Source organism: Tasmannia lanceolata, unplaced genomic scaffold (genome assembly GCF_043159265.1).
Source record: "Tasmannia lanceolata isolate RefF3 unplaced genomic scaffold, GAP_Taslan_0.1 ptg000020l, whole genome shotgun sequence".
NCBI classification, from domain to species: domain Eukaryota; kingdom Viridiplantae; phylum Streptophyta; class Magnoliopsida; order Canellales; family Winteraceae; genus Tasmannia; species Tasmannia lanceolata.
In genome coordinates this window covers 9,598,344-9,611,161 of record NW_027518697.1, presented here as the reverse complement: position 1 = coordinate 9,611,161, position 12,818 = coordinate 9,598,344, and the positions used below count along the sequence as shown (strand labels likewise).

The 12,818-nt window shown below is 37.4% G+C and overlaps 1 protein-coding gene across 1 annotated transcript; it reads right to left on the bottom strand.

Annotated features, from left to right (window-relative positions):
• Positions 1-11,043: 11,043 nt before the first annotated feature.
• LOC143854541 (AP2/ERF and B3 domain-containing transcription factor RAV1-like) lies at positions 11,044-12,459 on the bottom strand. Its single transcript, XM_077364562.1, has one exon. It carries the CDS (start codon positions 12,172-12,174, stop codon positions 11,263-11,265), a length of 912 nt encoding a protein of 303 aa, XP_077220677.1. The 5' UTR covers positions 12,175-12,459; the 3' UTR covers positions 11,044-11,262.
• Between the last annotated feature and the right edge of the window lie 359 nt (positions 12,460-12,818).

Genomic DNA, 12,818 nt, shown 5'->3' with positions numbered 1-12,818 from the left:
GGACACCACGAATTATTGTACCAGAGAATTAATTGTTCAATGGGCCCACCCATTTGATGTCCATAATGTTCACACCATACATTTGATGTGGGTCCCACTGTGTAGATGGCACAGTCCTCAAATCCTACTTGACTGCATACCCTGCACAGTTAGGTGTGTCACGGACAGAGCCGCATACCTACAAGCGACCTCGTTGACATGCAAGCCAAAAGTAACGAGAAACCGCATTCCATTAAATCATTGATCCATAGCGAAATGACCCAAATTTCCTGATTAACAATCAACCATCTGATATAGTTCTCACAAGGTTTTCAATAGTACTCACATAAACGAATAAAACAAAAGATAATGATAATAAAAAAGATCCAATCACGCCGTCACTCGGACTCCTGGCCTCCTGACTCTGGTTTTAAATTTCGACCGAAATCCGAAATTTCGGATTTTGGTGGAGACCGACACCGAAACCACCAAAAACCGAAACGATCATTTATTTCGGTTGAAATTTCGTTTTTTCCAAAATTTCACACAAAATACTAGTTTTTTTATTTTATTTTATATTATACCGAATTTCAGATTGAATAAAATACCATTTTCTTTGTGGTACCAGATTTCGACCGAAATTTCAAAATTTTGGGGTCCGAAACAGGTACCGAAACCGAAATTTTAAACCTTGCTCCTGACCACATCCCAAGCTAACTCTCAGGATCTGTAAAATGATATCAACTACATTTATATGGGGATCCATGACAAATCCGGGCATACCAAAAATAACATGTGGCCAACATATAAGGATATATGCAATGAAATAGTAATTTCTTAAACGATAAGGGTAGCAGTTCATATATATATGAATAGTCATGGGAATAACAGTAACGTAAATGCCCAATGCTCATGAGATCTTTGCTTCCTCAGGCCGAGCGAAGCAAGCATATAACAATAATCACACAACACCACCTGCGTACCCAAGTCATGAATTCGCAGTAAACGATATTTGTTAGACTATAGGGCCCAACCTAAAATGGCAACAGAAGAGGGGGAATTGGGTATACTACAAAATTTAAACCTTTTGAAAACTTAAAATCCAGTTTTAAAACTCTCCAATGAAACTTAAAAGTCAAATCAATCAAGCACACAAAGCTAAATCCAAAGTGCAAACATGAAAGTAAAGAGCAAGAGATAGAAGAGAGTGCACCGGGGATTTAAAGTGGTTCGGTCCTCAAACCCACGAGGCCTACTGCACTCCACAAACTAAACACGTTGATGGATTTACTATCTTCTTAACTTCAGTAAAGACCGGTGCCAATTACAATCCAACCGCTTTAACCTTGGTGGCGATCCTTCACGACGGAGAGAGGCATATGCTTCTCCGAACACTCGTCCAATTACAATCTTCAAACAATAAGAAGAAAACCAAAAATCCCTTCAAGAGGGTTACAACAAGCTTCAAGAAGATGTACAAGTAAGCCCTATTCCCAATCCTTTTCAAAATAACCAAGTAGAGGCTCAAGGAGGCTTCTCTCACTCTATTAGTGTTCCATTAGGGTTTTGGCATGCAACAGATGGGTTTCCAAGACTTGGGGACCTTTAAATTAACTTAGAAACCAAAACTAGCCGTTTGGAGTGCATTTTGTTAAATTCTGTGAAGTGCCCAAGAACTAGCCGTTGTAGCTCTAAAGGCTAGCTAGTTTTTCAACCCAGGCCAGTCGACTGGTCCACTTGCTGTTTCCAAATAGCGTGCAAACTGAAAAATGCCTAGTCGAATGGAGTATGGGGCCCTGCCAGTTTTTGCAATTTAAGGCTGAAAATATTCCAATCTTTAGAGTGTGTTTGCTAGGTCTTGTCCCACTTATATTATCATGTTTTGGGACTCTAACTGATGTCTCCTTGACCCTCTAAGCAGCCCTAAGCAAAGGATTTGACTTGTACATTCTAAAGACTTGAAAATATATTTGATTCTTCTTTTTGTCTTCAACATTTCAAGTCTTGGTGTTCATGGGTCACTTCTTCTCTTCTTTGGCTCCACATGATCTTCATGAATGGTCTAAGCCTCATCTTCTCTTTGGCTCATTTGATCTCTATGGGTGGTTCAAGCCTTGATCTTTACTTTGGCTCAATTGATCTCCAAGAGGTTTCAACCCTTGATCTTCACTTTGGTTTCTTCTGATATCCATCACTGGTTCAAGCCATGATATCCATGCTCTCACCTTGACTTTGATACTTGATGGAATAGATCTTCTATACATGCACTAAAACATCAAACATATTGATATTAAGGGTAGAATAGATGGGGTGAAAATGATGGAATCTATTTAATTTCCCAGCCAAGTGGTGTTCTTCTGATTCCACCCTGGTCAGAACTAAATCTGTTAGTCATATTAGCACTGCCATGCTTAAATAATTGCACAAACTCAGTTTGCTTTTTTTTTTTATTTATTTAATTTGGCTTCCGAGTGGTTTTTGGGAAATGTAACAAGTAATAACCTTTAACAAAATGCAAGATAGTGAAATTATAAAAAACATTAGGGAAATGAACCCCACGCCTCCCCCCCCCCCAAAAAAAAGGGATAAAATCCCCCCCTTTAACGGTTTTTGGGAGAATGGTTTACTGCTTGAGGATAAATTCACCCCGTTTTTTATTTTTCTTTGCCTTTAAAACTTAACGATTGGGGGGGGGGGGGGGGGGATTGATCCATCAGAGGGGGGGAATATAATTCCCCAAACATAATTGTGCCAATATCAGTAGCCTTAAATTTTTATTGGATTTTTCCATTTGGTTTACTGGGCAATCAGAAGAAGAATCGGAATAGGATGCCAAATTCTATTACGTTGTTTGATAAGTGAATGGGAAAAGATTGGAGTTACTAGGAAGACATCCCCATTTCACCGAGGTCCCAGACAGCCCTTTCTTTTCGTGAATTAAAGTACGAAACCCAATTAAATAACTATTGTTTTTTAGCAAAAGTAGACATGCCCTCTTTTAATTTGTCCCAGGTAGATAATGTTAAGGATCTAATTAAAGATTTGGTAAGTGATTGGGATAATGTTAAGGTCATGTTTGGAAGCCATGAAATTCTTTTCCATGGAATATTGTTTTATCAAGTGCTCGGAGAAGGGCAAAGGGTGTGGAAATGGGAGAGAATTGAGAGGGCGTGAGGAAAGTGTTAGATGTGGCTTAAAACAGGAAAAATGAAATCTCTACTCAAAATAGTGTTATTGTTTTCCTTATTTTTCAGCCACTCAGCATTATCTCCTCACTATGCCCTCTCAATTCTCTCCCTCTCCCACTCTCCCTACCTGTCTCAACACCTGGTAAGCTAATATATTCCATGAAAAAATTTATGGTTGCCAAACATGGCTTAAGCTTACGTCGAGCTACTCATTTACAAACAAAATGATAATCGTCCATGTAGGATAAGATTGGCATCAAGATGAGTTTCACTAGCATTGTCACAAAAGATGATATATATATGCAGTCGGTAGAGAAAGCATATATAAGAAGCATATATAAGATAAGCAAGCAGATGTTGAACACTTTGCTTCAAGAGTATAAAATCATTGGCGGCTTCATAGATGCCAATTAGATAAGATTATGAAGAAATCTATATAGTCTAAAATAATCTTCATGTCAAGACAATTTGGGGTTTCGAGTTTATTCTCAAACTTGGCTATGTGGTTCACAGATTGACTATTGTATGTGTCCAAAAAAGTGGGAGCAAGTTTACTATCTTATTCTGGAATGTAGATGATATACTTAAAAGAGATTTTTTTTTTTTGAAATGAACGCATAGTATTAACTCGAAACTCACCCTAAGGTTCGCGGTGAAAGATACGGGGAGAAGCATCCTCTGTGCTTGGGGATTAAACTCATTAGGGGCAGGAAGAATTAAATGTTGTGTTTAAGCTAAGAAATGTATTTAAGTTCATTATTCAAAGGTTTTTGCAATGCAAAATTGTAATCTAGCGTAGATGCCTATAGTGGTAGTCAAAAAATTGTCTATAAGTCGATGTCCGGGTGAAGGACAGGAAAGACTTAATATTTCGTATGCTTAAACAATTAGCAGCTTGATGTATGAAATGTTGTATAATAGGTCGGATTTGACATATCCCGCGGCCGCCCTAATATCGAGATATTAAACTACTCCTTATTTTGCTCATTGGGAAGCATTGAAAAGAATAATAAAATATACTAAAGAAAATAAGCACCTCAAATTGTGTTTTCAGCAGTACCTGCAAGCCAATGAGAAGAACAGAGCAAACATGGAAATGGGACATCTAAAAAACAAACGAGTATATCAGAAGGTTGAAATCGAACAAATCCAGCAATCAAATAGACCAAGACTCTATAGGTTAGAGAATCATCACCTTCTCGGATCCACAGTACATAAAACTCATGCAAAGCCTAGCTTTGATACCAGTTGTCGTAGGAATAGCATACAAACGACAACAAAGAAGATGATCCGATAAAAAAGATTACAAATGATAATCGTGTGGTTTAAAAGCTAACCCTCATTTGTAGGGAACTCCAAGAAACAGGTGTAAGAACTAGGGCTGCAACTTGGGCCGGGTTTTACCCGACCCGCATCAACCCAACCTGAAAATAGCTTGGGTTGGATTCATGTTTCTCGGGTTTCGGGTTGAGCCGGGTCTACAATCCAAAAGCCCGCATGAATCTCGGGTCAAGCCGGGTTTGAAGGGGCCCAACCCGATCCGACCCGAGTTACTTAAGTTATAGTATGTATTTTTTTTTTTCTAAAACTTTGTTACTTTAAAAGTGAAAACTTAGAAGTAAAACTCACGCACGCACGCAATAATATGGACTCTTTCCATCTTCTGTTCGTTTCCCCCCTTTAGCTCTCGGGTTTCAAGTTTCAACTAAATAGTTAATGCACTAAGTAGTTTGTTGTTTGTCTCATGAGTATAATCATTTTCATTTGGTAATGCATCAATTTATTCTCTTTGAACTAGTTATTAGTTAATGCACTAAAGAGTTTGCCAAGCTTGAATTTTTCTACTTCTATGAGTTGAGTTGCCTTGCCAAACAAGAGTTTTCCTTAAAAAATTGCGTCAACGTAAAAAAACCCGACCCGACCCGACCCAAGATTTATCATGGGTAGGGCCGGGTTTGAGAATCAAGGGTTTTCCGGAAAAAAAAAAACCTGACCCGACCCGACCCGAGTTGCAGCCCTAGTAAGAACACTTTTCTCCACAAAACACACTTTTCATTCAATCTTTTAATTGTAAAAAAAGCAGGCCCCGCATCTATCTTTTCATTCATATATTTAGAGGAGGAAATTGTCATTACATTTGCAATTGTAAATAGAAAAAAAATACTTAAAAAGAATTAACCTCTATTGGCTAAAAAGAAAGGGAAAACTTTCCCAAACATGGCCTTGCACCAGTTGTCTATTTCCTATTTTTGAAAATGAGTAGATGAAATTAATGCCAATATTTGATAGATTGTAAATGGAAATTCTTCACTTGTCTTTGAAAAAATTTGGGAAGCTCCTAAACACTACACGGAAAATAAGAATTTTACTAAACGAATGGCCCAAATTAGAAACCTATGAGAAATAGAAAAGGCCAAAACACTAACCATGAAAATGGAACTTCCTAAATATCACAAACAACATTTGGAAAGGAGTTTGTAACCCCGAAACAATATAAATTTGGAAATTAAAAAAAAATAACTATTAAAAATAGAAACTGTTGAAACTAGGGAAGGACAAATTTGGTAGGGACATCATCTCATTGGCCCAACCGTCGATCTGAACCGTTGATCTGTGCGATTTGGCTAGATGCTCCTGCATCAAGAAATATTGAGAGTGGAGAAGGCAATGGAATTCACTTTAGAATGGTCTCCACAATGAAATCTCAGGTCTTACAGAAATGGTGAGTTTCTGGTCTATTTATAAACCATCTAGTACCTTCTCATAATGAAATGTACTCTTTCAAGGCACAAGATCAATATAAGCTACTTATCTACCTTTAGATCATGCCAAATCATTATTATACCATCCAGATCGACTTTGGAGTGAGTGTTGGCTTTAGTAAAACCCTTTTTCTCTCCTGTAACGTTTATCTGACCGTAGGATTATGCTTATCACCAATCTGGTGCTCATGTCAATATAAGCTACTTATCTACCGTTAGATCATGCCAAATCATGATTATACCATCCATCTAGTACTTTCTCATAATGAAATGTACTCTTTCGAGTCACAAGATCAATATAAGCTACTTCTCTCCCGTACCGTTTATCTGACCGAGCAAAGTGCGCCAAAAAACGCCACTAGCACCGTACAGTCCACTACGCATGCCGCGCTCATCGTACGTTGCACCGTCGTATTTATCCCGCCATGTTCATTTGAATTTTTAAATAAGAAGGAAAAGTGTATTGGTACTTATTAACCCCTCTTCACATTTCTTAGTTTCCAATGTGTGACTAAATTTTAGCCTTCCCATAAGCATTTTGAGTCTTCTTTCACGAGCACGCATTTTCTAAAATAAAGACTTTTTTTTTATTTTCACACTTCATTTTCAGAACCACTTTTGATCACCAGGGACACCCAAGTCAGTGTATCAATGGCAAAAAGGGAGATGATGTACTTTATGTCAGAAAAATCCAGTGGCTTTGATTGCAAAGTACACTGGCAAATGGGTGTCCCCGGTGAAAGGGGCGTAAATATCATTTCCCATTCTGAAAATGACAACAGAAACCACGTAGTTGGGACAAAGGCTGAGTCGAGTCGAGTCGAGTCGAGTACAACAGAAACTACGTAAAATCTCGCTTCTTGTGTGGTTGCTTGATTTCTCCATTCTATTTTGTATTTTCTAGGATTAGATGTTCCCCTGCAAGAGGGATATTTGGAACAACTTCCACTATAGATTTGATTTACAGTGACAAACAAGCAAAGAAGTGACAAATAGTGTTTGTGCAAGACAGCAAATCATTTGCTTGTCGGTATAGAAAGGACAATGTAGTGAAAAATATCTGCAAACCAGAAGAAAAATATCTCTTTCCCGTAGAATAGATAGGATAGATATTTTTATAATAAAACCAAAACAAGAAGAGAAAAATATCTTCAGATCAGAAAGTAATGAAGAAGGTACAATGGCGATGTGACTGGCAATCTCATTTTCTAATGAACCATATCAATTTATTTGTTACCAAAGTCAGAAACTAATAGTTGATAACTTAATTGGACTGGGGCCTCACTGTCCAACACATTTCTATTTTTTACTTCGTTTGGTTGCATCAAAAATAGGGGAGATCAAAGTAATTTAACATATTTTACTTTTCCTAAGTATTTTTTTAGTATTGTTTAATTGGTTTGAATTCGATTAGGGTTGGTTCCAATTCATTTTTAAGCAAAAGTTCAACCCCACTACACCCAAATCGCACCCCTAAATTTTACTATTAACAAGAAGAAAGTAAAAGAAATGAAAATCGGTTTTCTTTTCCTTTTGAATACTTGTGGGCAAGCTGAGATCAGACCCGTAAACGTACTTAACGTCATATCCTCAAAGTAAATCTCCCAACAGAAAAAAACAAATACATGAAAAAGCAGCCAAGTTGAAACATAATTTTCTATACTGATTAAATCAATCCTAACTAACAATCAACATCTCCTCTCCTACTTTAATATATAAATATCTGACCTTCAGGTCCACCACTTCGACTTTAGATTCAATCGTTGTAAATAACTAGAGCGGCAATTCAAAGCTACTATTATCAGGAATCAATAAAAGTAAAAACAAGAAAGAAACCAAAGAAAGGGAAAATACTTGTGGCTCTGTACGATGAACCAGGTTCTCTCATAGTTGGTACATATATGGGCTTTCAGATTGCAGATGATGAGGAGGAGGTAACTATTTCTGCAATGGGGAGGACGGTTGAAGATCCCTCTCCAAGATTAACTGGGTGATTCAATGAGTTGGCAACTACACAGGCATCGAATGTGTTAATTGATTCAAGTGGAGTCAGAACCATTATGATTAGAGTTGATGTGTAGTTGGTACTTCAGAAGGTTAATAGTGGCTTGTGACGATAATGGACCGGTGTGACATCAACGGAAAATCTTTGTGTGGCTGCGAAACAAGCCAAGGTGAAGATTGTTGGGAGTTAACTTATTCTCTTTGCTTTTAGTGGGAAGCCAAATAGTAAAATGGCATACTTATGGCTTTCTAAGACCTAGACATAAAACCTACTAAATAACACATGACCAAAAGGTCGAGGCAAAGGGGCAGCTGCATGAAATAGAAAAACAAGGAGGGCTTTTCTTTCTTCCAAATCCTGGGTTTAATTGAGAGAATAAGAGATAGAGGGAGAAAGAGGGAGAGTGCTTCTTCTTAGTTTTTCTCTAGGATTAATCTGTGCAAGGCAAAGGGAAAAGTTGCGGGTTTGTCAGTTTAATGTTAATCCATTGTAATCATTACAATTTTGCCTTCTAGAAATTGAAAGATTGTGTTCTCACATTTGGATGCATTTTGCCAGTATTATTGTAATGTGCAGATCACATAATCTGTGTCAGTACAATTTGGCAGTATTATTGTAATGTGCAGATCACATAATTTGTGTTAGCAGAATTTGGCTGTATTATTGTAATGTGCAGATCACATAATTTGTATATTTGGGTGAAACTTTTACTATCTATAGGATTAAGGTCAAAGTTACTTTTTAAGATCTTAGTTGCAGAATTTTGATATAACTTTATAATCATGGCATAGCGACAGTAGTTTTCTCCCACAGATATAGACATTACTATGAAGTTAGGCAAAATCTCACCATTTGTTTGATTTCTCTATTCTATTTTATTTTTGTATTTTCATCTCATCCTAGTCATCAGATGTTCCCAACAAGAGGGTTAATTAGGATATCTTTCACCAAGTTTTTTATTTCTTTCAAGATTTGAGTTGCACAATGATAAAACAAACACAGAAGTGAAAAGTAGTGTTGTGCAAGACAGCAAATCATCTGGTGGAAACTTCTCATTAGTTTTGTCGGCATGGAGAGGGCAATGCCATAAAAAATATCTGCAAACCTGAAACAAAATATCTATTTTGGCTAAAGTAGATACTTTTATTAAAGCCAAACAGAAACAAAACTGCAATCTAGTAGAATTTAATGATGATGTGACTGGGATAAACCATTTCCCTAACCCATGAACTACACCCTACTTATTTGTTACCAAATTAAGAAACTAATATTTGGAATGGTATATTTTAGTTGAGATTTTATATGGTGTAAGGCCTTACAACAATAAGGCCTTTGTACGCCCTTGACATTTGATCCAACAGATATAAGGGGTATTGTCGTAAGGCCTTACACCAAATAGTTTCTCATTTTAATGATTAGCTAGATTTTTGTTCTGATGTCGGTCAATTTATTGCATTGGGCCATCACAGTTCTATCTTTAACCCCTTTGGTTGCACCAAAATAGGGAAAGTCAAAAGGAATATATGTTTCCTATTTCCCAGTATTTTTGTGTTACCATCTACTATATGGGTGCAACACGGGTCAATTTTTTAGAATTTGGGTTGAGCTTTTATCATAAAATTGTGTCTGGTTCAGGTTAATTCTAATTCCTTTTTTAGCAAAAACTAAACCCTACCTGATCCAAATTGCACCCCCAAGTTACTATTAACAAGAAGAAAGTAAAAGAAAAGAGAATTTCCTTTCCTTTCCTTTCCTTTCCTTTTAATTCTACATTATGTTACATCCAAACGGTTGATTGAATACATGTGGGCAAGCTGAGATCAGACCCATTAACTTAATTAATGTTACAACCTCAAAGAAAATCTTAACCGAAAAACAAATACATGAAAAAGCAGCTAAGTTGACTTGAAACATAATTTTCTATACTAAATCAAAACTAGCAAACAATGAACATTTCCTCTCCTACTTTAATTAATATATAAATATCTAACATTGAGGTCCACCACTTGGACTTTAGATTCAAGCTTGGTTGATAGCTAAAGCAGTTTGGCAGGCCCATCTCCACTCAGTCTCTGCAACTAGTATCACAGCTCACGTCTGCTATTATTAGGAATCAATAAAAGGAACAAAAGAAAGGGAACAACAGTTCTGACCCTTTAGGATGAACCTAGTTCGATCAATCCTATGTTAGCTGCCTGATCTCAACTTCCAACTTATTTCCAACCCCCATATATATTTTTCATCAAAGCTTTTACTCTCTATTTCTCATTTTTTCTATTTTATAGGTTCTGTTTGTTTTGGATTTTGAGAATCGGTTTTGAGTCCAAAACTGATTCTTAGAAATACTATATGCTTGGTTGGCAGTGTAGAATGGGTTAAGAGTATGTTGGATCATCTTAGTGTTAGATTTGACTACTAAGGTAGATGGGGAAGTTAGGTTAGATTAGGATTTCTGTCATTATCAACTAAGCTAGAAAATAAAATGTACAAATTTGCTTAGATTAGACAACTGAGCTAGAAAACAAAATGTAAATATTTGGTTAGATTAGGCGACTAAGCTAGATGGGGAAAGGCGGTGACACTACTTAATTTTGGACACAATCTAGTCTACATCACAACAATGTGTATTCTTATTGGAATGTGTAATCGATTTGAGTTTAGAATCAATACTAGAACTACAAACCAAATATTTATACAATTTTGTCAAGGCTGGTTTTTTGGACTCAAAATCAATTCTCAAAATCCAAAACAAATATGGCCTTAGAATGATCAAAGACGACTAAGCTAGATCGGCGTTGACCGACTGGATTTTGGATTCAAATCAATTCTACATCACAACAATATTGGCATGTATAATCTATTTTAGTCTAAAATCAATTCCCCAACTACAAAACAAATATATAATTTTGTCAAGAATGGTTTTTGACACAAAATCAAATCTCAAAATCCAAAACCAGTATGTCCTTAGAATGACCAAAGACACTACCAGAGCAAACAAACAAGAGAAAATGGACGTGATGCAAATAAAGTTACCTTGGCAAAAACACCCAATTCAGTATTTCACCTATCTTTCTTTTACTTATATTTACAAGTTAAAAAAAAAAGGAAGAAGAAGAAGAAGAAGAATTTGAAAAAGAAGATGAAGAGAACATTACAAACCTCCTTCTATGCATTGCAAACAAGAGAAAATGGATGTGATGCAAAGAAACTTACCTTGGAAAAAACACAAAATTCAGTATTTCCCCTATATATCTTTCTTTTTACTTATATTTACAAGTTTAAAAAAAGAAGAAGAGAGCAGGATGAAAAGAACATTACATAGCTCCTTCTATGCATTGCTTCTTCCTCTTGCTTTGAAAATGTTTACCCCAAATAGACGAACTGCCTGAACCGGCTGCTCTGCCATGTAGGCTCTACTATTGTTAGAGCTGTTTATTTTCCGCGGCTTCCAATCGATGTAACGCTGTTTTTCCGGCGTGGTCGACATTTGAAAGCTCACAACATCCCCAGGTTTCAGCCCCTTCTCCTTCACAAACCTACTCCACCCTCTAGTAAGAACATAACTTTGGCTACTATTCCAATAAGAATACCTAAACCTCCAAAGCTTCCCACCAGCGTCCTCAAAATTTAACAACACCCCTTTACAACCACTCCCAATCTGTAAAGGAAAGTGCCTCTCCGCGTGTTGTTTAGGAATCACCAACCTATTAAGCTTCCCAACATCACTAGGCGTCACCGCCTTATCGAAAAGCTGCTCTCTCTCCTTTTCACGACCCGAATCGGAAAACCCGTCGGACATTCTCTTCCGGCCACCGGAGTTTCTCTTCATTTGTTCGAGTTCGTCATCGTAGGTGTGTTTTCGGAGCATGTCCACGATCTCGCCTTTAGAATGGCTATTAAGGAAATGGGTTTCTAGGTCATTACCGGAGTTCGTCGGCTTGAAGTTGGTGATGGCATCGTGGCCTCGGAATCTCCGGGCGGCAACGTCGTAGACCTTGGCTGCGTCGGACTCCTCGTTGAAAGTTCCGAGCCAAACACGGTGATGCTTCTCGTAGATCTGAGCTCCCCACCGCCCGTTCGGTTGTGGGACTACACCTTTGTACTGAGACGAAGGAAGCTTTCGAGATTCCACCTCCATTCGTTCTAGAGCTCCGGCGAAAGGCCTCTTTTCCGGCAACCTATTCGCTGGAGATGGAGAAATCGAATTACTAGAGCTCTCATTTATAAAACTACACTCCATTTTCTTCTCTATCTTTCCCAAACCACCAAAAGACACTGTCCCTTTCTTCTTTATTTTGTATCAAATGGCCACCGAGGGGTAGAGATGGTTACAGATGAGAGGAGGGAGGAGAGATTTGTATGGAATATAAATACTAGGAGTGCAACTCGGGTCGAGCAGTTTTCTAAAACCCTACCCTACCCTACCCAAGAATTATCTAGGGTGGGGTTTAATTTTTTACAGGAAAACCTGAGATTCGTAGACTCGGCCCTACCCAAGATAGTTTCTTGGGTAGGGTCGGGCTTTCATTTTTTTAGTGGAGGATAGACTCCCAACAGGCTACCTGGTGCTAATTATAAGAAAGAATTTCAGTAAATATGAAGAATGCAATTATGGAGTGTACCTATCAGTTTTGTTGGGAAGTGACATATTTTCCCATTTTCTTCCCTGGGCCACCTCCTCTAGTTTATTCATGACTATTCTTTTCACACCACAAGGGGATGGTCGGGGAATGAAAATGGGGCAAATATATCATTTCATTTTTTTAATTCTTAATTTAGCTATAAATTGCTAAGCAATACTTAGTTTCAACTAGTAATAGTTCAATAAAACTACTACTAGTTTGGATTCGAGATGCTCTTTACTTTTAACCATGGTTTTAAATT

What these genes read in the sequence shown, in the direction of transcription:
- LOC143854541 (XM_077364562.1), bottom strand. Translation starts at nt 12,174, where the DNA reads ATGGAGTGTAGTTTTATAAATGAGAGCTCTAGTAATTCGATTTCTCCA.